Source organism: Micropterus salmoides, unplaced genomic scaffold (genome assembly GCF_014851395.1).
Source record: "Micropterus salmoides isolate LMB-PRFRI ecotype aquatic unplaced genomic scaffold, ASM1485139v1 Ms_hic_scaffold_16, whole genome shotgun sequence".
In the NCBI taxonomy this organism is placed as follows: domain Eukaryota; kingdom Metazoa; phylum Chordata; class Actinopteri; order Centrarchiformes; family Centrarchidae; genus Micropterus; species Micropterus salmoides.
This window is the reverse complement of record NW_024040707.1, coordinates 1926438-1954356: the sequence shown is the minus strand read 5'-3', so window position 1 is coordinate 1954356 and position 27919 is coordinate 1926438. Positions and strand designations below refer to the sequence as shown.

At 42.0% G+C, this 27919-nt stretch overlaps 1 protein-coding gene and 1 non-coding gene across 2 annotated transcripts; both read right to left on the bottom strand.

The window, feature by feature from the left end:
• Nucleotides 1–1401: 1401 nt before the first annotated feature.
• On the bottom strand, nt 1402–1473 carry trnaq-cug. Its single transcript has one exon. It is a non-coding gene; the product is annotated as a tRNA-Gln (tRNA).
• A 14844-nt stretch (nt 1474–16317) lies between these two features.
• On the bottom strand, nt 16318–20143 carry LOC119906177. Its single transcript, XM_038723724.1, has 4 exons — nt 19664–20143; nt 19230–19520; nt 18740–18859; nt 16318–17152 (listed from the first exon to the last, which is right to left on the bottom strand). The coding sequence occupies exons 1-3, from the start codon at nt 20132–20134 to the stop codon at nt 18785–18787; spliced, it is 837 nt and encodes a 278-aa protein (XP_038579652.1). The 5' UTR covers nt 20135–20143; the 3' UTR covers nt 16318–17152; nt 18740–18784.
• Between the last annotated feature and the right edge of the window lie 7776 nt (nt 20144–27919).

The following is a 27919-nucleotide window of genomic DNA, read 5'->3' as shown; positions in this document are numbered from 1 at the left end:
TTAGTTGTATTTACATTGTATCCTGCGCATAACTCCCTCACACCCACCCACCCATGCATGCATCATCCTGCTCTGACACTACTGAAAGTAATTTGGCCCAAGTCTTACCCATGCCTCTCAAAGATGATTTTTCCTGAATAAATGAGTGAAGATCATTTTCACCAGAGACTTTTTTTTATGAATTCACCATCTGGCATAGCTGGCAATGCAAACATTATGAATTAGAGAAAATAAATAATTTCTATCAAAAAACAACATATTCTGTACCACGAGAGGATTGTTTTAATATATCAGAAGCATTTCAGCGATCACCTGCTTACATTTGTTCTGCAGAGACTAAATATGCTTTCAATGCACCATTAATGGAAAGTGAAAGTGAAAGTGAAAGTGAAAGTGACATGCAAGGGTTTGTCTTTGGTGGAAATCATTAGATGTGATCCCCACATATAGGGCTTAACTGACAAAGTGTGTGTGTGTGTGTGTGTGTGGGGGGGGGGGGGCTGTGCACAAAATAGTAAAGTACTACTTTGCGCTGTCGAACAGTATTTATCAATTAACAAAATGCAAAACAGAAGAAACATCTGAATGACCACCTGTTGCCTTAAGCAGCATTAATTCTTCTAGATGCACTCGCACAAGTTTTGAGGGAACTCAGCAGGTAGGCTGACGCAAACATCTTGGAGAGCTCACCTCAGACCTTCCTTTCTGACCAAATCTCCAACTCCATTTGCAAAAATGCGAACCCAAACTTACAAGAACCTCCACCGTGCTTTACTTCTGCCTGCAGACACTCATTCTTTTGAACTCTCCAGCCCTTCGGCAAACAAACTGACTTCTGCTACAGCCAAACATTTCACCTGTTGACTCATCAGTCTAGAGCACATGCTGCCATTTTTCTGCACCCCAGTTCCTGTTCTGTTCTCCATGTCGGAGGCGTTTAGGCCACAAGTCTTCCATGTCAGCCACTTCTGGAAAGACTTCTCTGACAGTAGATGTCCCACAGGGGTCCCACGGTTTTCTGCCAGTTCCGAGCAGGTGGCAATGCTGGACATCTTCTGATTGGGAAGGGAGGTAAGCAAGAAGTGTCTTTCATCTGCTGCAGTAAATTTCCTTGGTTGACCACTGCGTCTACAGTCCTCAAGGTTTCCCGTTCATTTGTACTTCTTCAGAAGAACTTGGACAGCACATCTGGAAAGTCGTTTGCCTTGAAATGTCTGCCTGTGAGAGACCTTGCTGACGCAGTGTAACTACCTTGTGTCATGTTGCTGTGCTCGGCCTTGCCATGGTGAATGACTTTTGACAGTAAACTGTAAACACATCCTTAAACTGTCACATACGACAAGATGAGCTGAAGGTTCGTGATTATCCAGAAGTGGACAGGTTGCACTCGCGCTTAAATTCAGGTTCCACCGAGATTTGAACTCGGATCACTGGATTCAGAGTCCAGAGTGCTAACCATTACACCATGGAACCACTACACAGAGACGGGAGGCAGTTTCTTATGCGAAATCACCATGTATATATTATCTATGCAGAGAACAGACGTGGGAGAGCTGTCGGGTTTGGCTGTTCCTCACCCAGTTGAATTCCTCCCCAAGCTGTTTCTGTTTCAGGTAATGATTGTGTTTGAAACCTACATGTTGAATTGGTGATCATTAGGTTTTTATTGAGATTTTTCTTCCGTTCACTAACGTTGCGTTTTGTGAACTGATAAATATGTATGTATATCTGTCATGTCTATTTGAAGGTCATTTAAATTTTGCAGCATTTTTCCACACCTGCTTCAAACCTTTTGAAGTTTCTTCTAGCATGCAAACGTAACATCAAATGTGGCTACAGCTGATGTATTGAGGACATAAAAACATTACTGGAAACTGCACAAAAGATGATGCATGTTTTTTTAGTTTAATGTTGATATTATCTTTATCACATTTGCATTGTAATAACATGAAACTATGTATAGCTCTGCCGCTTGCTCTCGTCTTTACTTTACATTATTTGATGACATCTTTGTTTTTTCTAATAAAAGCTGCAGAAAGTGAATCCTGGGTACTTATAAATCACTGGAACTTTCATTTATAAAAGACACAAAAGGCTCTTAATCACTTTTATTAATTCTTCAGTACAGCAGAATTCTACAGTACAGTACATTCTTCTGAACAGCACTACCCATGTAGCGACACTAATAGAGGCATGTCCTGCAAATTATAATTTCTATCCGTCAGCGGCCCGGTCGGAGAGCAGGAGATCTGGCTGTGCGGTGCATGATGGGTACAGAGTGGCGGGTTAGAGTGTTTTGTTTACATTTAACCCTTTGTTCAAACTTTATGTATGTACTATTTAAGACTGTGACAACTCCGCCCACTCTGCCTTCCTTGCTCTATAACTGTGTTGTAGATGCTGGGAGTTGGCTGACAGGAGTGTCACCTGCTCGTACCTGCACATCTGCAGCAACACCAGCCTTTTCCCTTTGTTTTCCAACATGCATTACACTTAATTTTTTCATTCACACACTTCTTAGATGACTGATGTTTCTCCTAATGCAAAGATGTCACACTTTTTGGTAATATTATCACGAGGGAACGGCACACAAGAATCGCTAACCCCACCTTTATAAAAGAAATAAAGAAATATAGCTGAAGATACAAAAAGCCTTCTGTATTGTTGCTGGGATATGAAATTTTTTGTCACATCCCCAGCCCTGCTACTTTCTATGAATTTTGAAAAGCAAAACAACAGTAAACATGGGAGAGGTACAGACATCAATGAAAATGAATAACAGCACTAATGGATAGCAATAATTGTAATAATTACAGGATTATTAATAATAGTAGTAATTATCTTACAGTGGGGTTAATATCGGAGTGAATGGACGGCTGGAGCAGTTGATGAGCATCTGAGCGTCTAATATTGTCACAGATGGGTTTTTAAAAAATTGCCAAAACCTTTGTACTAAAGTCAGAGTACATGAGTTTCAGCAGTAAAATGTTAAAATATTAATACCTTTCAAAGAGTTTTATTGGTACAATGTTGCCAAAGCATCAAAATATAATTTGTCCAGTGAGGGTGGAGTAATATTGTGTTTTGGCCTTGGAGAGAGCGTCTTTATAAGACCTCACATGGTCTTTGAAGGCCTCTAGGTGGACAGTGAGGCCAGATTTATGGATTTGTACTTGTTCATGGCAAATACAAGAGCCATACCAGTTTCCTGCATTGCATGGCACGCAATAAAATGTGGAACGAGATCATAGGTAGTTCTCAAATTGATCTGAAAGATCCACATTCCCATTAAAGAGCTGAAATCAACGTAAGCGTCGCAGGGAGGGGGGACAGTCATTAATTAGAGTTATTGGTTGGATTTGAAGCAATGAGTTTTACATCCAATCAAAGTTAAGATGTTAACAAATAAATCAAATAAAAAGCAATTTATTGATATTCCCAAAGTTATGGTCTTGACTGGTCTTGAAATAAAATCACGAGTCCTCAATGTCCGAGACCGAGACAAGAAAGGCGAGACGAGACCAAGACCATCAAAAAGTGACCGGTCTCGAGTACTACAACACTACTCCAGATCCAGACTCGCCGTCTCCCCTCTTCCTTAGGAAACTGAAACACTTTTATTTTCAAAAGTGCGTTTGTTCCTGAGGTCAGGCTGCACCCCACAGCCCAGCCTCAGTCTGCTCGTCGACTTAACTTCTACTGCGTTTGTAGTCAGCGTAATATTAGCCAGTAAACACAAACCCACTAAAAAACAAACAGAAAGGAAGTTGACTTCGGGCCAGGTGCATCACGTATGAAAGCGTCAGTAAGCTGCTCCGCTCTGCCCTCACGAGCGTTCCCTGCACTTGCTGCTACACAGATTCCTGCCTCTAAGTCCTGAAATAATGTATGTGAATATAGTTTGATTAAAACATACTGTGAAACTAATGAAGTGCACTAAATATAGTTTCCTACGGGGTAAGTGATGTTAATGAATAGGGGCCCAACACGTGAAATAAATCTATTATTTTGCAGTTGAATCATTGATGGAAAGTAAACAATTTTAGGATTATACGCAAACAACTCCAGTCAAACTCGTTATTCCAGTGTTTGCCAGACACACTGGACAGCACTTTCAACCAATTCGTGATATTAATTGGCTAACTAGCTACTGATAAAATCTGCTATGTTGGAGTTATTGTAATCACTAGTTTCTGACTTTTAATTTGTGTTCACGTCAACCTCAAATTTAGAATTACGACTGAAAAAACTCCAGTATATCTCCATGGTACTTTGGAATGATAACGTGCCTGAAAACCAAACAAATACACACCTGACGTCAGCCAAATACTGTTGTTCAGATTAATTAAACCAACGTTTAATGGAAAAGGTGTCATAAGATCAATGCACAGTCTTCCTGTGACCCACTGTGTTATCACAGGAGTGATAAGGGAAATACCTGCAAGTTGTTAACGTGGGACTCTTTGCCATCTCTATCCATCCCCTTCTCATTTATTAAGAACACCCAAATTCAAACTTTTTGGCCCACTTTGAAAGGCTAATGTTTGTTTGGTATAACATCATGATATACAAGAATCACTGACTCTGGTCAATCCACATAATAAAAACACAATTTTTCACAGAGAAGTTGAGTTGATTCCTTTAATTGTCTTTGTAGCAAAGAGACGAAGTAAATGCAGATTAGCATGTTGCTTTTTGACTAAACTTTCTCTTCAAAGGCATTAATGTACACATTGCGTTGCACTTTAATTCCCACACAGCCAATGAAAGAGCTCAGCTTATGTGCACTCATTATTCAGTATGATATATCATATCCTTCCACTCTTGTATGAAGGTTTGGTTTGTTGCATGTAAATGTGTAAATATAGTTTTATCAGACTGGTTCACAAACTGTAAACTTGAAGCCAAAGCCACGTCACATATAGAAAATTAAATGCCATTAACACACTTCACTCAGTAATATTGATGATGAGGGACAAAACTCTTCTATGACAGTCTACAGGATGTATTCAGGGTTCTGGTTAAGCACTCAGTACAGTGATTATCAGAGCTGCCAACGTTAGGCCTTCTGTGTCATATCCCACCGCAGGGTTATTTTGAAAAGTTCAACATGTATGTGTCTTTGGGGAAGTTCTTCTTTAAATGTGGCACCTTCTCACCTCAAGGTAAATAAATTCATTTTAAATCAGTAACAAAGTCCTGGACTGAATCTTCAAAGCTTTCTGCATATCTATCCCACATATCTGTGTAACTGACATCTCCAGAAAGATTTTTATGAGAATAACGTCATCGTTTAATCACAACTCCCAATATTTTCTAAATCTCCCCGCCCTATAATCTGATGTTCATTACTTGCTCTGCTCATATGATAGAATCCCAGACAGACGGACACGGAACCCGTTTGGGAAAACGAAACTAAGTGAAAACACTTCACCACAAATCCTCACGTGAACTTCAGCAGCTTTGTGCTGCTCACATTACCAACAAAGCAAGGCTGTGCTTCAGACTATTCATTTTTATATTGCAAAACTCTACCAGCTACGTTACCCCATCACAAACTGTCTGCCACTTCCTGCGCAAGAGCGGGTTCGCATGATTCCTGTCACAGCGTCCGCCGGTGTCGCATCAGCTGGGTGGAGTGTAATTGCGGCAGTCGACGCTATCAGTTATAAGCTACATTAGTTTTTCCCATGCATGAGAAAATTGATTCATGGCATGAGGACGTGTGAAAAGTGTCAATTGCGTGAGTCTCACGAGTTGGCAGCTCTGGTGATAATAGTGTACTGTGTGTATTAGCAGATAGAGAAAACGTTCACCAAGGACTACAGATAAACAGAAGTACAGTTATATTTTAGTGTTAGAGCTCAGGCTTGTCCTCCTTGTGGAAGACTTTCCCATCAGGCTGCTCTCTCCACTTCAGGGTGACTCCACTCACTCCATTCGCCTTCAGCCTGTCCTGGAGCTGGGAAACACAAATGGCAGCCATTTTGAAACATTTGTTCAAATCTTCATTGTTTGTTGAGAGCTAGCTTTAGTTTGGCCTGCTGTCCACAGGGAAGCAAGAAAGACAAACAGCCAAACCAAACAATGGGCCCAGAAATTCAACAGTTTGAAAGGTGTCTCAGGGTGGATTTTGGAGACTCACCTTTTTCAGCATGTCTGCTTTCACAGCAGGGTCATTCAGATCCACAGAGGAGTCCTCCAGCTTTATCCTCAGCTTTACTGCCTGCCTGCTTACTACTGTGTCGACACAGAGAAGAAGAGCATGCTGTGGAATTAGCTTTGTGATACCAGACTCATACATGTAAATGAGCACCATGTCTGAGTACAGTTTAACATCAGTTATTCTCTCTCTTCCACTGAAGCTCAGTAAACCACTCACCAGGGACGCTGTAGCAGACGAATGGTAATCTGGTTTCACAGGGAAGAAACTTCCATGTTCCTAAACTCTGTAAAGCAACACCACATGCGATATCTTTCGAGCCTAATGTGTTTGCACTCATGTTCCAGTATGAGAATGAGGAGCCTCTCCCATCAGACCAGTAAGTGAGAGGATCTCTGTACAAACCAAACCATGCCGGGTATGCATTCGGCAAGTTCTTGATCTGCTGGCTCTCAGTGTTGTTCCTCATATTGGCCAGGTCTGTGAAGTTCAACCTGCAGTACCTCTGAGCACTGGACCAAGTCATCGTTTCATTCACAGCAACAAATTGAGGATTCAGAGCTGTTCCTGCAGTTAATATTTAAAAACAGGGAAATGTTGAGTTCAGGTCATTTTGAAATAATATTTATTCCAGATCAAAATAGACGCTGTTATATACTTACCTCTGTAACAGACAAATGGAAATGTTGAAGAGCAATTTACATCCCACCATCTTCCATCGTTTCCAAAGCTCACACAGAACTGACTAGCTGACTTACAGTCTGGTTCATTGTCGTCGGTATTCCAGTTCCTATATTCAGCTCCTGTCCCTGTGTAGCCGTCTGACCACCTCCATTTGATTATAGTGTACAGGCCAATCCAGACATTAGAGCTGACACCAGAGGATGAAACTGTGTTAAGAAGTTGGTTCACTTCTTCGCTGTTTTCAATGGTGACCAGGTCTGTGTATGTCTTTCTGCAGTAGGTCTGAGCTTCAGTCCAGTTCATAGGACCAGCAACATAGTGGTAGTGATGGAGGAGGCATGAGGAGAAGATGTCCCAGCCTGGGAGGGGAACAAGAGTTTGATTTGTTAAAGGTTGTCTCCACAGTCTGAGTCTGTCTGTTAACATTTCTAAAGGTTTTAATTTGTTGGTGATCGGCAGGACCGACGAGACCGGCAGAGAGACCGCCAGCACCGCGGCCGACCTGAGCCGACCTGAGAGTGGAGGTCTGCAGTTAGACCCCTCTCGCATTTTCATGTGGAAATGTTTATTGGTGTAAAAGGAAATTCAAAATTCACAATTCAAAATAGAAATATAATGGAATATAATGCAGGAAGGCTCTCAGGCATTTTGTAATTGCTTTCAGATATGTATTCTGCTGTAGATCAATGTTTTACATTTAATAACATCCCTGCTGTTTGAACACACATGCAGGCATGATTTAGTCTTTCCTTCCCCTTTGTTTTGTTTATAAATCATCCATCCGCCCTCCACCCAAATAAGTGTTTTCTCAGATTTACTCCACCTTAATCGGTCCTTCTAGATTTCCAGGTGGTTTTGTTAGTGTGTTGTATTGATGATGGATTGTCTGTAACGGTTTACTTTATTGATTAGAGAGGCTGCTGTCAGTCATTTTAAAGGTTTCCATGCGCGCAGTAATGTCAAAGCACATATCCTGGGACATTTATACAGCAAATAAAAAAAAATAAAGTTAAAACCTGACAGAACAGACAGAGGAAACTCTGCAGAGGGAACAGATTTAAACTTTCAGCCTCTGAAATGTTTAGACACTCTGATGGAGCGCAGGATTGATAAGGAGGACGGCTGCTTTACTCCGGTTCTACAGTATGAACCTGGACTGTGCGTGAGACCTTTTGGATGTGTGGGAAAATCACAGCACGTTATTTAACATTAGATCCTGATGATCCTGTCGGCTTGTCGGCAGATTTTAATATGAAGCTTTGCTGCTGTGGCTCGTGCGTAAATGTGCTAAGCGTCTCTTCGTGGGGAGAAGCTCTATTTCACCCACCTGGAAACTCACTAAACGTATTTCTAACACTGCCTGCAAACAGCGGTGCTCTCTGTTATTGTGCACACAGCGTTTTCATGTGTTTGCCCAGGTCTGAACACTGATGGGGAAACAGTTATTCAACTTGAAATGAGGGTTGTGACAGTGTGATCAGCTGCGTCCGCATGGTCCTAAAGCCTTCACTTAAGTTGATCATGGTTTTTATTCTTTTTTTTAAATTATTAATAGGCTATAGCCTACATATAATTAGGGAGGTCCGGACGTCGCTGACCTCATAGCTGGTTATGGCCATGACTACATTACTCAGGTGCACACTACCTGAGTAAATGTGTTAGTTACTGAGAACCATTTTGAAGTGCTCAGAGTTTACCTCAGTATTTGCATATTCTGCTACTCTGTACTTTACATTTCAAGAAAATATTGCACCTTTTCCTCCAGTGTATTTATCTGACAGTACTTGTTACTTTTCAGGTTCAGATTTTATATAAAACATATAATAATAAAATATATTGTTCAGGAGGACCAGTGGTTCCACCTCTATGGCTCGTGGCCCTAGCAGAGAAGCAGTGGGGATGCTAGGATGTCTAGGAGTTGTTGGCAGTTCCAACAGAGACACATTTCCCCTTTAAACCTCTCAAATGGTTTCATTTCAGTAAGTGTTAGAGGTCAAAGAAACTTAAATAATCAATTATTTCCCTTCCATTAATCATCTCACAACCTCTCACATTTATCTAGTGACCCTGTGGAGGACCTTGAACCCTAGGTTGGGAAACACTGGGCCAAATGAACCATAAATCATTTTTTTCAATAACAGTATAACAAATGTTTAATAAATATTTTATTTAATTCACTTGAATCATACACAAATTAGGACTTTATTTTTATTTAAGATGTTTATTTGTTGAGGAAAAAGGACTGAATAAAATCTTTTACTTAATTTAACTCGTGCATATTTGTTGACAAAGATTTTTATCATAATTGTTTTGAATGTTCTGCCTCAGATTTGTGAAGTGATCCACTGTTTGGCCTTAAAACCATAAATTAAACCATAATTAACCGTCTGGTTTCTTCAACTTTCCCCCAGTAGCAAAAATCAGCCTTTAAACTTGAAATAAATAAAGATTTGATACTTATCGTGATAATTATCGATATTGAAAGATATGAAACTTTTTATTGTGATAACATTTTCGTCCAGCCCTACAAAACAAGTATATATTTAGCTCATGTTACTTTTGTACTTTTACTTCAGTATGATTTTGAAGGAAGGACTTTCCTTGAAATGTAACGTTTCTTTTACTGAAGTAAAGGATCTGAACTTTTAGCATAATCTGGCACTAACAAGTCTCCATCAATCTGAAAAAATCTATACGTTTTTTTTATTCAGTCTACTGACTTGTGAGGACACCTGTGACTTATTTTTTATTTCTCTATTAACTTATTATACAATAACTTGCAAACAGTCATCAAAAATATCAAAGAATCCACTGACCTGAGAGACACAAGATTCCCAGTAAGATCCTCTCCATCATCGTGCTGCTCTGAGGTCTGCGTGTGTGTCGATTTCAATCACTAAGAGGATTTTTGCATTTTTTATGCAAAAAGCAGTGCGAAGGAAGACTTATGAAAATGTTTGTTTCTATAATGGGTTTTTTTTCAGTCTTGTTTTCACCTTTGTTTGTCCTGGGCAAGTTTATTAGATGGGGTCAGTTTATCTCAATTAAAAAACAAATATGTTCTCAGTTATCTCATGTGGTATCAAGCCACGAGGATGGATTTGTTTTAATGGACCAGGATAGAAAGAGGTTTCTGCCTCTATCCCAATACACTGAAGGTGAATAGAATAATTATTTTGATGCATTCAGAAAATTCAACAGCTTCCAGAGACAGGGTCCCCGTTACTTTGGGGTCCACATTATCCAGAGAATTCACTGTCAACAGTTTGCATTGGGACTATGTCTTTAGTAGAAAGTAGTTCCAATGAAACCTGTTTAAAGAGAAGCTGGATGTTTGAAATGTTAATCTATTAATAAAAGTCTAAAAATAAATAAATAATAAACAAAATCATTCACACATAAGGTGTAATGATGATCCAATATAGTTCATCTTTAAGCACAGAATGTGAGGAAGGAACCTGCAGCCATGCAAATATATTGTATTTGTTATGTAAAGGCAGAGGGAAGAAAAGGTGATGTCCCTCTGTGTTTGACTAACAAATATAAGAGCATCCGGAGGTTTCATACAGCGTTAGAAACCAGAAATTCATCTTAAATTTAGGGCTTGACATTAACACATTATCTCTGATAAGGTTACGTGTAAAGCTCATGTTTTAGAAAACATGTAGTCTATTGAGATAAACACACAAGAGAAGCTTCTTATTGTATATAAAGTGCTGCGTCAGAAACCCTGTTTATTTTATACCGCAGTAAATAGGCTACTGTAATACAGAGTAGAAAAAATAGCTACATTAGAAACAAAGAGCAAAGAATAAATTACTTTGTCTAAGAAAAAATGCACAATTAAGGCAACAGGATTAAAATGTATGTAGGCCTATATTTTGTATAGAATCAACTCTGGAAAGGTAGTTGTGATATGAGGAGATGAGGGGACAAAGGGCAGCCCTGCTAGTAGTAACACCAAGTCCCTTATTCATAAAGCTATCTAATAATGATAAGAAGAATTTGAATTTGTATAGAGCTTTTCTCAAACTCAAAGTCGCTTTACAGAACAGATAAAGGAGCATGACAACAAACGGCTACGGATAGGCAGAGGTGAAGAGATTGGTCTTAGGGCGGGACTGGAAAATGGTGAGGGACTCGGATGCGGATCTCATGGGGGAGGGGGTTCCAGAGCCTGGGAGCTGTCCTGGAAAAGGTTCTGTCCCCAAAACTGCGGAGCTTGGACTTGGAGATGCAGAGGAGACCGGCTGAGGTGGATCTGAGGGACCGTGAGGGTTGGTAGGGGGAGAGGAGGACAGCGAGGTATGAATGGGCCAGTTGGTGAATGGCTTTGTAGGTGAGGACCAGGATTTTGTATGTGGTCCGATGAGAAATGGGAAGCCAGTGTAGTTGTTTTAAGATTGGAGTGATGTGGTGCCAGGATTTGGAGCGGGTGATGAGTCGTGCGGCTGAGTTCTGGACCAGTTGGAGTCTTTTTATGTAGGTTGAGCTGATACCAAGGAGTAGTGAGTTGCAGTAGTCTAGCCGTGAGGAGATGAAGGCGTGAATGAGTGTTTGAGCAGCAGAGGGTGTGAGTGAGGGTCTGATTTTGGCAATGTTGCGAAGGTGAAAGAAGGATTTTTTAATGACATGACGGATGTGGGGCTCAAGGGAGAGGGTTGAATCAAAGATCACACCGAGGTTGAGGGCCTGGGGAGATGGGGAGACAATGTTGCCGTCGATGGTGAGAGTGGGGTTATTGGCTTTGCTGAGAGTGGATTTGGAGCCTTTGAGGAGGAATTCTGTTTTATTGCTGTTTAGTTTGAGGAAGTTGTGTTGCGTCCAGGTTTTAATAGCTGACAGACAGGAGTTGGTACTGAGGTAGATCTGGGTGTCATCGGCATAACAGTGGATGTTCAGGTTGAAGTGGCGGAGTATCTGACCAAGGGGGAGGATGTAGATGATGAAGAGAAGGGGGCCGAGTACGGAGCCTTGGGGAACACCTTGGGTGACTGTGACTGTAACAGAGGTACGGTTATGAAGAGAGATGAAGTGGGATCTGTTGGAAAGGTAGGAACGGAGCCAGGTGAGTGCAGTACCTTCGATACCAAGGTCTTTGAGTCTAGTGAGCAGGATGTTATGGATCACGGTATCGAAGGCTGCACTCATGTCAAGAAGAAAAAGGATGTTAAGGGAACTGGTGTCAGCGGAACTGAGGAGGTCGTTGAAGACTTTGAGGAGAGCAGTTTCTGTGCTGTGGAGGGGGCGAAAACCAGATTGGAAAGGTTCAAATTGGTTATTGGCATGGAGATGAGTTTGTAATTGTAAGTGAGGCGACTATACGTTCAAGGGTTTTAGACAGAAAGGGGAGGTTGGATATTGGGCGGTAGTTATTAAGGAAAGATGGATCCAGACCAGGTTTTTTAAGGACTGGGTGACAGCGGTGGTTTTGAAAGCAGAGGGGACAGTTCCAAGGGACAGTGAGGAGTTGAAGAGGTTAGGGGGGTAGGGGGAAAGGACAGGGAGGCATGACTTCATGAGAGGAGTAGGGAGGGAGTCAAGTGAGCAGGTAGTGGGTATGGAAGAGCTGATGAGTTTAGATCTTTCAGGAGTGGTGACCAGGTCAAACTGGGAGAGGAGGCAGTGTGGAGGAGGAGGAGGGAGGTCAGGCGGGATAGGGGGAAGAAGGTCCGTGGTAGGTGCTGGAGTAGATACTGGGAGGTCAGATGCAGGGGATAGAGATTGATAAATAGTGTTGATTTTATCAGCGAAAAAGTGAAGGAATGAGTTGCAGAGATCCGGAGAAGAGGTAGGAAGGGTGTTGGTCCGAAGCTTGATGAGGTTGTTCATTGTGGAGAAGAGGGTTCTGGGGTTATGACAGGGGTTGGTGAAGATGTAGGAGAGGTAGGCAGATTTGGCAGCAATGAGGGCATCTTTGTAGGCAATGAGGTAGAGTTTATAGGCTTCATGGTGGACTGTGACAGATGATTTTTTTGTCAGACATTCATGTTGACGGCCAGTTTGTTTCATTTTCCGGAGTGCAGGTGCGTACCAGGGTGACGAGGTATTGAAAGTGACGGTTTTTGTTTTGAGGGGGGCCAGAGTGTTAAGGGATGTACACAAAGCGGAGTTGAGGTGGTTTGTGAGATCATCAGGTGAGGTAAGGGTTGAGTCCAGGTGGAGATTGGTGGAGAGCAGGTGAGATGGTGAGGATCAATGGATTTAAGGTGGCGCAAGGTGATTTCTCTGAGGAGGCAGGGGCGTGCGGTTGGAGAAGGAATGGTGAACTGTATCAGTATGTGATCAGAGAGGGGAAAGAGGCATGGATGGAGGTCGAGCACTGGTAGGTTAGTGGAGAAGACCAGGTCAAGGATGTGTCCTTTGTCATGGGTGGGGAATGTGAAATGTTGGGTGAGAGTGAAGTTGTCCAGTAAAATTGTATCTGTCATTTTACAGCATTTAACGTCTCTTTCCTCCTCTTCTCTGTCTCAGCTCTGCCTGTGCAGTTTTTCTCCACACTGTTCGGCCACGCACACTGACGCACTGACTGAACGCTGTGATGATGTGTGTGTGTGCACACGACCAGTCGAGTGTGATGACAGAGATCAAATCATCAGGTTAAAACAAGAAGGGAGGCTGCCGGTCTACAGGTCTAAGGCACTGTGGCTGCCCTGTGAAAGATTCAACCTTTATATTCTCGTTTGACGCCAGACCGAGGGCTGACTGGCAGTGTTTACAGTGCTGTCGGTCAAGATAGGTTTCACGAATGGACCCATGAGCAAACACTATGTTCGGGTAGTAGCCTACAGGTAACCATAAAGGTTATAGTAAATTTATGTTCAACCACCAACAGGTGTCTGATCTACAGATGACTGATTCCAGTTGGGCCTTTCTCTCATCAGTGCATAAGATGTTCAGCAGCAAGTTAGTAAGGATCTCACAATATACATTTCCACCAACAGTCAGAAGCTTAATCTCTCTGTGGTTCGTCCTCATGGACAAACAGAGAAAAGGTTTCTGTGTTTTTGTGTTGGAGGAGTAAAACCTGATGCAGCAGAGACCTCTAGTGATCACGGTGATCCAGTACATCTCAGCTGGGTGTGGTCACTGCTACAACAGATCTGACTTCACCCAGCTGTGATGTCGGCTGTGTTCAGAGGTTCAACAGAGACCAGAGCAGCTGCTGTCTGTTACTCTTTGAATTGTCAGAATCAGAAAACTTTATTGGTCCCTGAAGGGAAATTCTTTGTTACAGTTACTGACTTGCCCATCAAGGCACGAAAGGAACAGAAATATTAGAAGTTGGTAAGTAAAGAACATAAGAAAGTATAAAAAGATAGGTATATAATAAATGTGGATATATAGAGTACTAACAGAAGTGCAATGATAAATAGCAGGAATGAATAAATAGTGTAATAAATATTCCTGAATGCTGGTGGGACTAACATATACTGTACATACTCATACCTTTTGGAAAACTTGTTGCGTGTTGCGTTTGTGTCCGTTCTGTCTTGTTCACAACACTGCTGTCTGTGAAAGTATCAGGCATGACTGTGTTATTCTAACAATAATATTAATTTTTTATTATTATTATATGTATGCCATTTTGCTACAATTACGCTGCGGCTGTGTTTGCGACCTGACCTTTCTTTTTTTCGTGATTTTGAGGAATTTAGAAAGTTGTATGACACTGCGAAGAGCCCGCAGCTGCAGTACTGCATGGATCATGGGAAATATTCTTCCAGCCAGAGGGAACGCTCACGAAACGCTCACAGCGTGTTGGTCGTACTAGCGACACAGTCCGTACCGGAGAGGAAGTGGGGCGGCCCAGGGACAGGAGATTGCAGAGCGACCGGCCCGTTGCGGACAGTCGGTGATCGTTCCCTCTGGCTGGATGACGTGTGACGCTCCTGATTGCACACACGGATCCATGATGATAGAGAAATATAGAGATTGATGTCAACAAGGCATGCTGTCAATATTTTAGAGACCCCCCCAAAATTTCAATAATCATGCTTTCAGGGACACTGATGTCTTCTTAGGAGAAGCTAAGCTGCCCCCGTAGTTTGCACCCTGCTCTAAATTGAAATGGAGCATAATCTTCACAACAGCAGCTGTGCTGTGCTAGCATGACCAAAACTGTAGCATTTGCACCTTCCACGGCAGCTGACCACACTCAGGCAGCAGTGCGCACTCAAACCCTGTTCTCCTACACCACACCATACTCATGTGTCTATCAGAGATGGGGACTCGAGTTTGAGACTCGTACACTTAAGTCACACACAAACACAGTGACTTGGGACTCGTCCTCAAAAGACTTGAGAGTTGACTCGGACTTGAGGTGCGGGACATGTGCAGAATTTTTTAGTATGTGTCTGATGAGTATCGGCTGTCCCGCACAGTCCACTGACTGTGAAGTTCGACCTGCAGAATCTCTAATTATAGGCTATTCTCATCTGTGACACCATGATGGTGGAACGAGCTACCACACGCCATGAGAGCAGGGGCGTCCCTCTCTTACTTCAAGAAGCTCTTGAAAACTCATCTGTTCCGAGAACACCTCATCTTATAACACCTCTAACTCCTAACCTCAAACATGCACTTCCTGTGCTCTTCTTCTTCTATCCCCTACAATGATCTTGTATTGATTGTACTTTTTGTTAACTCTTACTTCCTTCCCTTGGTATCTTCCCCATTGATGTGATATGTACTCTTACTAGTACTTATTGCTGCTCTTACTAGTATGTATTGTCACTTGTAGATCTGTAGTTGATGCTCTGTTGATGCTTGTATGTTGTTCCTCAAATGTAAGTCGCTTTGGATAAAACGTCTGCCAAATGAGTAAATGTAGTAAATGTAAATATACTTACCTCTGTAACAGAAAATGGAAATGTTGAAGAGCAATTTAGATTCCATTATCTTCCATAGCTTCCAAAGCACACACAGAACTGACTAGCTGACTTAAAGTCTGGTTCTTTTTCATTGGTATTCCAGTTTTTTTAACAAAATCTTTTAAAAAGTGATGGGGACAAAATCAGCCATGTCAAAAAAGTGGTAGATACATGTCCCCAACATCCCGAGTGTAAATGACACCCATATTCATGAGTGCTGGTGGGACTAGGATACTGTACATACTAAGGATGTCACGCCTTTGTGGTGAAGGCAGGGTTGAGCAGGTTGGAGGACCCAAATGCAGGACTTGGAGCCGGCAGGTACAGTTTAGTGATTTATTTAAACAACTAAAGGCGTGCACACTTACAGGTTGAGTGGCTGATACAGAGTCCAAAACAGAGGTTATCCAAACCAAAATCCAAATGGTACAGGGAAACAGGGAGACACGACGAAAGGGCAGACACAGAGCAACTCACGGAGACAGCAGACATGAGGCTAACGAGGCACAGGTAGGCAGAGAGACAGCGGAGGAAAACAGAGACAGACGTGACAAAGGTTACTAAACACTAGACGACAGACAAGACAGAACCCCAAAACCCAACAGACCAAAACAACAGATAATAAAACTGACTAAAAGTACAAAAAATGACATGGCAGACAGGATCGGGACACAGGAGCCTGATTCTGTTACAGCTCTTCACAATTCAAAGATTTATATTTAGGTATTCTGCAACATGATTGTTTGTCACTGTGTGTATTTAGATGTAGATGCAGATAAAACGTGTTTTATTCTTAAAATACAGGCCTCAGGTATTTAAGTGTGCCTACTTAGTACAAAGTTGACGTACTTGTACTTTAATTCACATATTTATCAGACAGCTTTAGTTTAAAATGAAGACTTTTACACACAAAACATGTCAAGAGTTTATTCCCAACAGTTTATACAAGTACAGCTGAAACGTTTAACTGATTAATTGATTAACATTGTGAAGGAGTCACTTTGGGCTCTGTGAGAATATTTACAAATCAATCACTTAATGGAGAAAATTAATCCTCAATTATTAGCTGCAGTCTGACACAACATGGTTCAAAATGAGCTCCAGCTCATAGTTATTATTTAGTTTTTAGAGTTTTAATGTTGATGATATCCTTTGAATGACATTTGCATTATAATGACATGAAACTAAAACCTTTAATCATAACACCTGATGAAGTTGTGCAGAGTTCTGGGAACTGAAAGCTTGTCTAATACAGAAAATATAAATCAGAATAGAAACATTTCTTTTAAACAGACAGTGCAAATAACAAAAGCAAATAAATAAAAATTTGCTAACACCATGTTGTGTAAATTGTAAATATAAATTAAACCATCGTAGACCATCTTCACTGCTCGTCTGATGAACCTGGAGTCTAGACCAACAGGGGATCCTCCTGTTTGGAGAAAACACAATTGAAAGTGTGTTAATATTGTATTCATATAACAAGTGTTCTCATAGTAGGCTCTGTCACTTTGACGGTACCCTCTGACCCTGAGGTGAGACATGGGTGTGACAGACTATGATGTTTATTTTAGGAGAGGCCTCTGATTGGTCCATGTAGATGGAAATCACATTTCTTCATTGTAACTGGCTAAGAGGCTAACGGGCAGAGCAGATCAGAGCATCGGTTGGCCGAATGTGAGTGTTTTCTGTGGAGGCAGCGACCAGCTGCAGAAGAAAGAAAAGTGTAATTTAATTGATGAACGGAGACAGTTAGTAGCCTGGCTAGTTTATAGTAAGTTTGTCACACTGCTACACAGTTTTGTGTATTGTACTGTAAGTCAGAGCTAATAGTCTGCAGATAGCAACAGGTTAGCACCATCGCTAACAGCAAGCTAACATCACATGAATACTGAAGCCCCTGATGAGCTCCACTGAGCAGCACAACAAACACTGCTCTTCAGAACTCATCTTCAGAGTCATCCGGAAGTTTTCCCAGAGGAAAACCCGCCGTGCTGCCTTTTGTCCTCACGCGAGGGCTCAGCTGTGGTGAGTGAAAGCATCTTTTAACATCCTGACTCTGCTGCTGGTCCCTGCATGGGCAAATTGTTGTGCTGGATGGGTTGAGACCGGGCTACGGATTATGGTTGTTGTCATATTGTTGTTGTCATATAGCCACTTTCATACTGCGTTATTATTCGGGATTATTACGCTAGTTTGCTGTTAAGTGTTTTGTGGAGCCATGCTGTTTGTTGACATGTTAAAACACAGAAGCAAGAGAGAGTGTTGTAGTTTTACTGGTATCTAGGTTTTGAAATAGTTGGTGCCCCCCCCACTATTTTTACATAGAAATATGACACTGGTCAAATTAGTGGTTATCCTAGTTTTTTGTAACAAGAATAACACCAAAATTGTGAAATAGTATGTTAATAAATAATTACACAACTCACATATTGTATATTTCAATTTGAATTGTTCGAAAAATTAAAAGAAAAATATTTATGCTCCATGATGTCAGATGTAATCTTGAGTTGGCTTGTTCCCAGTAAATGTTTTGTTCCTCCCAGTCAATGCACTCCTACAAATAAAAGCTGTATTTGTCGTTTTAAGGAAAAGATCGAATTTTATGGAATTTCAACTGAAATGGTTTTAGTCTACGGACATTAGACAATTTTAACTGTAAAATAAGAAACCAAAGTAATTCAGTCTGTGATTCTTCAGCTCATATTTATACGTAGTATTCAACTAGTATATATACTGCATAATAGAATTCCTGAATTTCAGTTAGGGCTTTTGGTTTAGTGTGCCACCCCACGATTTTTAGTGGTAGTTTGAGGTTGGCTTTTCTAATGCAGGACACAGTATCAGAGTAACAGGGTATTTTTACTGGGTGGTCTTAGTACTTTTTTTGAAGTAAAGGATCTGAGTATTTCCTCTACCAGTGTCTTAATAACTATAAAGCTTACAAACTTTTCTAACACATTAGATTAGCACAGCCACATCCTAACTGTGCTGTGTTGCTTCCCGGATCACAGATTACCTCACAGGGTCACTGCTCTTCCTCAGGCTGTGTCTCCTGCTGCTGCTACTCTCGCTGTTGCTTTGGCTGTTGCTCCTTTTGTTTCCCTGGCTCTTGTCCTGGCTGTTGCTCCTGCTGTTGCTGCAGGCAGAGTATTTCAAACAAGCACTTCTTAACCTTTCCTAAAGGTGCCATTTATTCTCTTTACCTCTCCTGAACTCTGGGGGTGATAAGGAAGATCCAACTTCTAATCCACCCTCAACGCTTTGATAAAGACAATAATGCGTTCAGTAAATTAGAGTATTTAGTGCACGTGAAATAAAAAAATACTGCTTTTCTATAAAGACAAAAAAGACAAGTACATCTGACTGACAAACACCTAAGATCAACAAACTGAAGTACTGAATCTGTGGGAAACTGCTGGTACAAAAACACAAACTGAACTCCACCTGCTTACAACTTTGTCAGACAAACTGAATAAAAATCTCAGTTGTTATTTTTGATTATTTACCTGGCTCTCCGTTGCTCCTCCCCCTTGCTCCCCAGCAGATGTTTTCATCAGTTCTTCAGCAACATCATCCCATTGTCCACGGTGTATTTTGTCTTTGACTTTAATCATATCTTCTTTTGCTAAATCCTTCACAATCTCTCTCAGAGCGTTTTGCTTCTCCTCCAAAAACAGTTCTTCATGCAGAACCTTTCTGTTGCAACAGCCTGAGTTTCCACAGCATGGAGTCCTTCCACACAGTGGTATAAGGGATGCCACCAAAACGATACTAAAAAGTAAAAATCCACCAATTACCTGAAAAAGAAACAAAGACGGTTAAATTATAACAGCATTTCTGTGTTCTTGCTGTCATTTCATTAAGACAGTACTAGCTGATCAAGTAGAACAAGACCACAGTGAAATAAAAGGTAACACTCTGACATGATGGAAACACTCACCCTGGACTCGTTTTTCAGTCCAGCGATGAGGACTAGGTCCACGTGAGTGAGATTCTTCTCCTTGACTTTGCAGGCTAACTGTGCCTGTTCTTCAGAGCCATTATTCTGGCAGCAAACATACCAGTCTCCATCGATGTACACAAAAGCAACCCAAAGCAGACTGACTAAAAACGCCTTAAGAATCTTACGAAAGAAAGAACCCAAAAAACTGCATGTGTGAGGCCGGCCACAGCATCCTAACGCACCTGAAATCAGGTATCTACAGACTCTCTGAAATGGCCTGTCTGTCCAGAGTATCAAGAGAAATATTGTAAAAATGGGCAGAGCTATGTATAACCTACAGTGAAAGTCTTCTGGTTGGCAGGCACACGCAAAATCCCTGTCCAGCAAAAGACTGTAGGTAAACATCAGAATGATTGCAGCGTAGGTGCTGAGCTTCCCAGAAACTAGTTTAGTCAGTACGTTGTCCATCTCTGATGTACAGCTGGCATCAACTCACAACCTGCAGCCTATACCCTCTGAATATATACCAACCTGAGACATGTATTTCCTGTTTTTTTATTTTTTTTAGAAATCCATTGCGTGTGTTGCAGATGAACAGAAAGTGAGTCATCCACATTTGAAACTGCAAGTATCTTCTTGGTTTGGTGTTTTTGTTTCTCAACCATTGACCAAAAAAGCTTTGATCAAGACATAAATCATAGTTAATATGTTTGTAGATTTATGTTCCCTTAAAGGCTGTAAAACTGAATATGTGAGACCCGGCTGAGCTTTTGATTTCTATTTTGTGATTTTTCCACCCGATTAGGGGAGAAAACAAAGCCCTCCTCCCACTGGGGATTGGGGGAGACATGTCCTTCTTATTTTCAAAATCTTTGTCCAGCTCACTTTTATGATCTCAGGTTCAAGTCTATTTGAACTTGACTTACTGTCCAGCCGCCTCAGATCTGACAGACGATCTGTGTTATTAGTAGGACTGTACTTAACAATTATTTTTCAAGTCGATTAATCTAACGACTGATTTTGTTGCCTATTACTTGACTAACATACAAATTTACCAAAAATAAATATCAAAAACATGTATTATCAATAAATCAATATTTTTTTCACTCATCCTGATGAAGCACATTAGAATGACAATAGTAGCAAATCTTAAAATGATTCCAATTTCCACGTCACTGATGTCTTGTGATAATAACAATAACACACATTAAGTAGGCTAATTTACTTAGAACTTCAAATGTTTGTGACATGGATTTATTTCAATATTGAGTAATGCAGTATGATAATCAAATGTATTTCTGCATCACCGTACTGTCAGTTTCAGCTGTTTTCTCGCTCATACATGGCCGTTAAATAAACAGAAAATATTTATAACGGCCGAACGTTAGATCACACACAATGTAACATTACGTTACCATGGGGTCAGAAATTACTTTTAACATAAAGGCGATGAAGAAATACATTTTAACGGACTATGTGTCCTCGTGCTGATAATGCGCCGCGCCCATGTGGGGACAGGATGTGCGGTGCTGCCATCAGTGCTCCGGGATACTTTCGCTTCACGTGTTCATGCTGCTTCACATGTTCATGCTGCTTCACGTGTTCATGCTGCTTCACGTGTTCGTGGACAGCAGTTCTGCTGCAGGTGAAGCTCACGGAACAGCACGTTGTTGAGTGTCTGTCTAAAATACTCCCCAACTTTAGACTGCAGGTAGCTGCAGCTTGTCCGGGGGAATCCCTGCTAACACCGGATGCAGCGACGCTTCGACGCTCATAATGCGAGTCTACGCATTTATGTAATGGTCGACGAATCGCCCCAGTCCTAGTTATTAAAAGCTCTCGTCTGAGTTGACTTCAGTTATTGTGCTGAAAGAACGGTAACTCGTCGATACAAAAACAGAAAGCAAACATATATATATATATGTAGACCTTAAGACAGGCAGAGGTGGATATCACTGCCTGTGCCAGCAGTACCTGCTGCACTGAATCTGAGTTGGCTGGGTTCACTCTGGCCAGATTGTACTGTAAACTCACAGAGTCAGGGCGTACTTACACTAGACCCGGTTGGCTTATACTGTTCCCAACCGTGATTGTCCACTCTCTCCGCTCCTGCACTCACATTGGTGCCCGAGCATGCTTACATCATCACAATATAACGACGTGGCCAGTAACGGTCTTTTTCTACGCTGGATCTGGAAAGCCAGATCGCTGAGTGAAAGCACACATTGTGGGATTATGTCACAAAACTTTGTTCAGCAGACTATAAATGAGTGAATGCAGCATGTTGACGGGGTTTCTTTAGGCCTACAACTTTGTTGCGGGATCTCTGTATGAAAGCGTCTGTGCTGGCTGTCACGTCAGGAGGCTGTCTCGTTTCTCGTTTGGGATTGGCCATGTAAGTTACTGTGGTGAACCATTGCTTTTTGATGCATAGCCAAATGTAATGTGATAAATCTTTAAGATTTTGAAGTGCATTCCCACTGTGTCGGTTGGTCCTCTCACTCTAACTCCCAACATTCAGCTACATCTGCTCCCATTATAAACTCAGAAAACAGGCTGAAAATGACATGAAACTTGAATTGACATTGTGTAAGAAGTATAAAAGATGTGAAAAAGATGAATTCACTGGAAAGAGTTTTACAGGTGGAATGGCGTTTCTAGGTGAATCTATGAATTGGTGGGAAGAGGTTGAAGATCAGTGAAAAGTCCACGCCGGCAGAGACGCACAAACGTCCCGGGAATACCTCTCCTCCAGAGCTTCACTGCGTGAACAGAGGTGAGCGTATTTTTGACCAGAATGTCCAATTATTCCACTGATGATGTGAGAAAAGTGGGAAATAAATCAGCTGGTGTTCCCCTGATGTTCATGAGCTCTTCTCTGCTGAGCGAGCTCAGGGTGTCACAGCAGAAACTGACTTTACAAACCAAAGGTTAAAAACGCGCTCAAAAATACAGAAGCAGCCATCCGAGGTACCATCTTGAATGACTTGATCCCAGGTGCTCAAGTCAAAGCCAGCTTAAGATACAGGGCTCAACTTTTTTGCTATTATTTTAAATATATCAGATCTCTCACAGTCGTTATGTAAAGATTTTGACATTCTCCAACATTTTAGGAGGCTTCCTCTTTGACACCGGAGCTATTACCATTACCCACTTTGAGATCAGAGTAACACGATGAACGCACTAAACAGGATTTTATAAGATGGTCGACATCAACATCTTATTTGCCGTCTGGGTTGATGTAATTAAGATGAATGTTCCCAGTCCTGTGGTTTCCTGCAGAAACATTCTTGCCTTAATCAACAGTCACCTCTTTCCACCTCTCTGGTTTGAGGATTTATTTGTCGATGGGACATTAAATTCATTAGAAGCATCCTTACTTCTTCAGGTGAGGCTTTGTCATGAAGCGCTCCCCTCTCCGGCTCCCTTCCTCCATTTTCTTCAGTGCTGAGTTCTTTTGTCATTAAAGCTTTCTGTTTCTGCAGGAGTTTCTTTGCTTCCTCTTTTTGCTCTTCTTTTGATTTTTAAAATGTTTTCCCATGATCAAAAAAGGCAATGTAACACTAATGTATGGATTGTGGTCTTTGGTTGGTAGATGTGAAAATGAATGGGCCGCACGTGCTTGGGTTGTGAAATGTTAAATATGATGTGGAAAAATCAATCTTTCATAATAACCCTCTGGAAGTTTTGAAATCAGTCATTTTAGGCCCAGTGCACATGTACACAGTATTTTTACCGGCGGCTTGGTTGTGAAGGGAACCAGTAAAATAGCAACATGCTGTTGGGTAACACACACAGTGTGGTCTGCTGCCTCCCATTTAAAAGAATGGCTGGCTGTTTGCTCTATATGCTGTTTAATGCTATGCCAGCAGACTTCAGGGAGGTGAGGACGGCGTTGGCTTCTCCTGTTGTTGCCCTGGCTTTTGCTCCTGTTGTTACATTGGCTGTAGCCCTGTTGTTGCCCAGGCTTTTGCTCCTGTTGTTGCCCTGGCTTTTGCTCCTGTTGTTGCCCTGGCTGTAGCCCTGTTGTTGCCCTGGCTGTAGCCCTGTTGTTGCCCTGGCTGTAGCCCTGTTGTTGCCCTGGCTGTAGCCCTGTTGTTGCCCTGGCTGTAGCCATGTTGTTGCCCTGGCTGTAGCCCTGTTGTTGCCCTGGCTTTTGCTCCTATTGTTGCCCTGGCTGTAGCCCTGTTGTTGCCCTGGCTGTAGCCCTGTTGTTGCCCTGGCTGTAGCCATGTTGTTGCCCTGGCTGTAGCCCTGTTGTTGCCCTGGCTTTTGCTCCTATTGTTGCCCTGGCTGTAGCCCTGTTGTTGCCCTGGCTGTAGCCTTGTTGTTGCCCTGGCTTTTGCTCCTGTTGTTCCCCTGGCTTTTGCTCCTGTTGTTGCCCTGGCTGTAGCCCTGTTGTTGCCCTGGCTGTAGCCCTGTTGTTGCCCTGGCTGTAGCCATGTTGTTGCCCTGGCTGTAGCCCTGTTGTTCCCCTGGCTTTTGCTCCTGTTGTTGCCCTGGCTGTAGCCCTGTTGTTGCCCTGGCTGTAGCCTTGTTGTTGCCCTGGCTTTTGCTCCTTTTGTTGCCCTGGATTTTGCTCCTGTTGTTGCCCTGGCTTTTGCTCCTGTTGTTGCCCTGGCTTTTGCTCCTGTTGTTGCCCTGGCTTTTGCTCCTGTTGTTGCCCTGGATTTTGCTCCTGTTGTTGCCCTGGCTTTTGCTCCTGTTGTTGCCCTGGCTTTTGCTCCTGTTGTTGCCCTGGCTTTTGCTCCTGTTGTTGCCCTGGATTTTGCTCCTGTTGTTGCCCTGGCTTTTGCTCCTGTTGTTGCCCTGGCTTTTGCTCCTGTTGTTGCCCTGCCTTTTGCTCCTGTTGTTGCCCTGGCTTTTGCTCCTGTTGTTGCTCTGGATTTTACTCCTGTTGTTGCCCTGGATTTTGCTCCTGTTGTTGCCCTGGCTTTTGCTCCTGTTGTTGCCCTGGCTGTAGCCCTGTTTCTACTTTGGCTGTCAAACCAGTTTCTTGCCTTTCTCTGAAACCACACCAGATGAAGGCAACTGGCCTTCAAGCTGCAGCACATCTTACTAATGCCTCCATTAAATAACAGTGAAGGTAACGCAGAAGTTGTGTAAAGCCTTACAATTCAGACACAGTAATATTCTAATATAACTAATTACTCTCAAATCACTGTAACTAGTGATCTATGTTGTATGAGCCTACATTTTGGAAGTAACTTGCTCTACACTGTCAATGAGACGAGCACTCTGCTCTTCATTAGAGGCATCAAACCGAAACTAAAAACACTTGTGATCAGGCAGAAATCAGAAACAACGTTCACTTCAGCTCACAGCCGCTCCAGTTAGAAGCATCCTGGAGCAGAGAGACAGTCAGAGCGAGAGGAGTCTGTCGCCGTCAGCTGTGTCACGTTAATTTCTCGCTACTTTGTGTAGCAAATACACTGACTTGAGACTGACTGACAACATTTATATCTAAATGTTTTGATTACAATTTTGTGAGGGACAATTGAATAACTTCCTGTAAATGCCCACTCAACCCACCCTGGGTTGATATTTGTAATTGTTGAAAGTAATTGTTATTTCCTTTTATTTTGTTGTTTGGGTCTTGTTTGTATTGAGTTTGGTTTTATTGGAATTATGTTGTAAACACGGGCACATCACTCCTCGCAGATACCAGTCATTTCCACCAGTGGGCAGTGTAGTTTCTGCCCCTGGGCTAAACTGACCCCTGTAAGGCTGTAAATAAACTCCGTACTTACAACAATCAGTGTATTATTGTTATTGTGTAACAGTAATTTAATTTGTGTATTTAAATAGGCTTATTGTAATTGATGTGTGTTTGATTTTAGCTAAAGTAAAATGTTTCTAAAAGTACTCATGTTTGTATGTTTTGTATACCTTAATAGTTTTCACGGTGCTACGGTATTTTGGACACGGATTACAAGAAAGAAATTAAGAAACCGTTAAGGCATCAGTCGAGACTCCATCGTGCTTTAATCCTGGAGGGCGGTTACAGTTACTGAGAGGCCCTGAAGCTGCGAGCAATGCTCCCTCTCTCCTCTCGTGCTCTGTCTAATTGCAGGCAGGCAGAGTCGCAGTCTGGGGGGGGGGTCACTTTACTCGAACTTCAAACAATGAGCCTATGTAGCAACATTATTGCGAGTAGCCTCAGTTCTTCGGAGACGGGCTGCGTCATTGAGATTGTTGCATATGGAAAACATGTTTTATGCTGTTGTCGAGTGACATTCGGGGCTACAGTCAAAACATTTGGGGCTACAGCTCCGGAAAAATGACCTGGCTTGGCCCCTTAGTTCCTGTGACAAGAACCGTTAATGCTTCAGCATACCAAGACATTTTGGACAATTTCATGCTGCCAACTTTGTGGAAACAGTTTGGGGACGGCCCCTTCCTGTTCCAACATGACTGCGCATCAGTGCACAAAGCGAGGTCTATAAAGACCTGGAGGAGAGAGTGTGGAGAACTTGAGATTTATTGTCTCAGGCCCCAAAAGTACAATATGGTAATGATTTCCCACAAAGCCTTATTTCTGTGTGTTGTACAGCAACCAGCACACTAACAACAAAAACACATCTGTGCACGATGAGCGTGACACACAATTGTGAAATTAGAGCACATATATTGTCTACCTAATCCAAACTCTCTCTATATACACTCTGCTGTGAAGTTACATCTGCTATTTGCTTCTTAAAGGGATAATATGTAGTTTTCTGCAGTCACAAGTGGTGAGGTTTTAAGATTGCAACCTGTGGCCTGCGGTGTTGGGCAAGTTACTTCCAAATTGTAATCCATTTTTAGATACTCATTATTGTCATTTGAGAGTAATGAGTATCACTTTTGCGTTACTTTCACTGCTATTTAATCTATTTAATGGGCGCTTTATTCTGAAGTTGTGCTGCATAGGAGGGTTCTAGTGATGTGCAGATCGCAGCATTAAGAAAGATGCGGTGAGCATTTCCGCACGAGGTTCAGCAGCATAACGTCACTGATTATTTGAATCTCCCGACACTCGGGCAGGATACGTCAGGATGAACTGACAGCAGCCTCTCTGTGATCAGTAATCATGAAAGTGATCTGTTAAAGCACAAAGACACAGCCTGTAGAAGTCTACCAACAATCTCGACCATCGGATTCCAGCAACAGGAAATAACGTCACTCTTTTACTCATGGATTTGTTTTTCAAAATGTTTCTTGGTGTTGGTGAATTATTAAAAAACAAAACACACTGTAACGCTTGTTACTGAGATTGTAACGGGTATAATATTACAGATTTTTTACATAATGCGTTGTAGTACTGCATTACAGCAAAAAACAATACATTACTGTAATTGCGTGACTTTTGTGTCGCGTTACGTCTGAATCAAATAGCTTTTCAGTAACAAAGCTCTTTATTGACCGAGCAGCGCGGTAGCTTCCACACACGCTACATTTTCCGCCACACTCAGACCTGCACGTGCAGCCGGCGGGAGCGCTTCCACGTGACGGTGACATCACGTACAGATCCTTGGGCTGCGACTTTGCTGCAGGGGAATGAAGACACTCGTGACTGAGGAAACTTTCTACTGTGATAGTTATTAACTGTGATGCTCTTGTGAGAAGGATCAGGGTCCAGCCTGGACACCTCTTCTTCTAGTGAGGAGGAAACTTTAATATGAAATGGCAGAAACTTCTTTCCATGACATGAGATCTCTCTCTCTCTCTCTCTCTCTCTCTCTCTCTCTCTCTCTCTCGCACACTGTTTGGAGCAGGTTTTTAGTCTTTCTTCTTTTGCTACTGTGGAATGAAGTTGGTTCAATATAATCTAGGCCTATACTGTGTGTGTGAGTGTGTATATATATATATATATATATATATATATATACTTTTGCCACGTTGCTGTAGCTTAGCTTGCTACATTTCACTGGGGGGTAGCTTCTGTGTGTTTTGTTCATGGTTAACTCGAGGTTACCCTGCCACATCTGTACTCAGTGTTTATGATGAGAAGTATTAATACACACCACTTGATAAAATCTTTTGCAGCTGAAATGAAGTTATTCTGAACACAACAGCATCACGTTGACAAAGCGAGCCCTGCAGCCTCATTTCAGGGAGGAGACCTTCATTAAATAACGGGACACTTCCTTAGATGTAGCCCATCTGTAGGCTGTAACTGAATCATCCTAAGTATTTTCACATATTTAGATTGGCTGTTTTACGGGTCCAAAAAATAGGGAGCCAGGGTGGGGCTTAAAAAAAATCCTAGAT

What these genes read in the sequence shown, in the direction of transcription:
- LOC119906177 (XM_038723724.1), bottom strand. Translation starts at nt 20,134, where the DNA reads ATGGACAACGTACTGACTAAACTAGTTTCTGGGAAGCTCAGCACCTAC. An exon ending in GACTGAAAAACGAGTCCAGG is followed by an intron (nt 19,521 to 19,663) that starts GTGAGTGTTTCC and finishes TTTCTTTTTCAG; the next exon opens with GTAATTGGTGGATTTTTACT. An exon ending in GAGGAGCAACGGAGAGCCAG is followed by an intron (nt 18,860 to 19,229) that starts GTAAATAATCAA and finishes CTCTGCCTGCAG; the next exon opens with CAACAGCAGGAGCAACAGCC.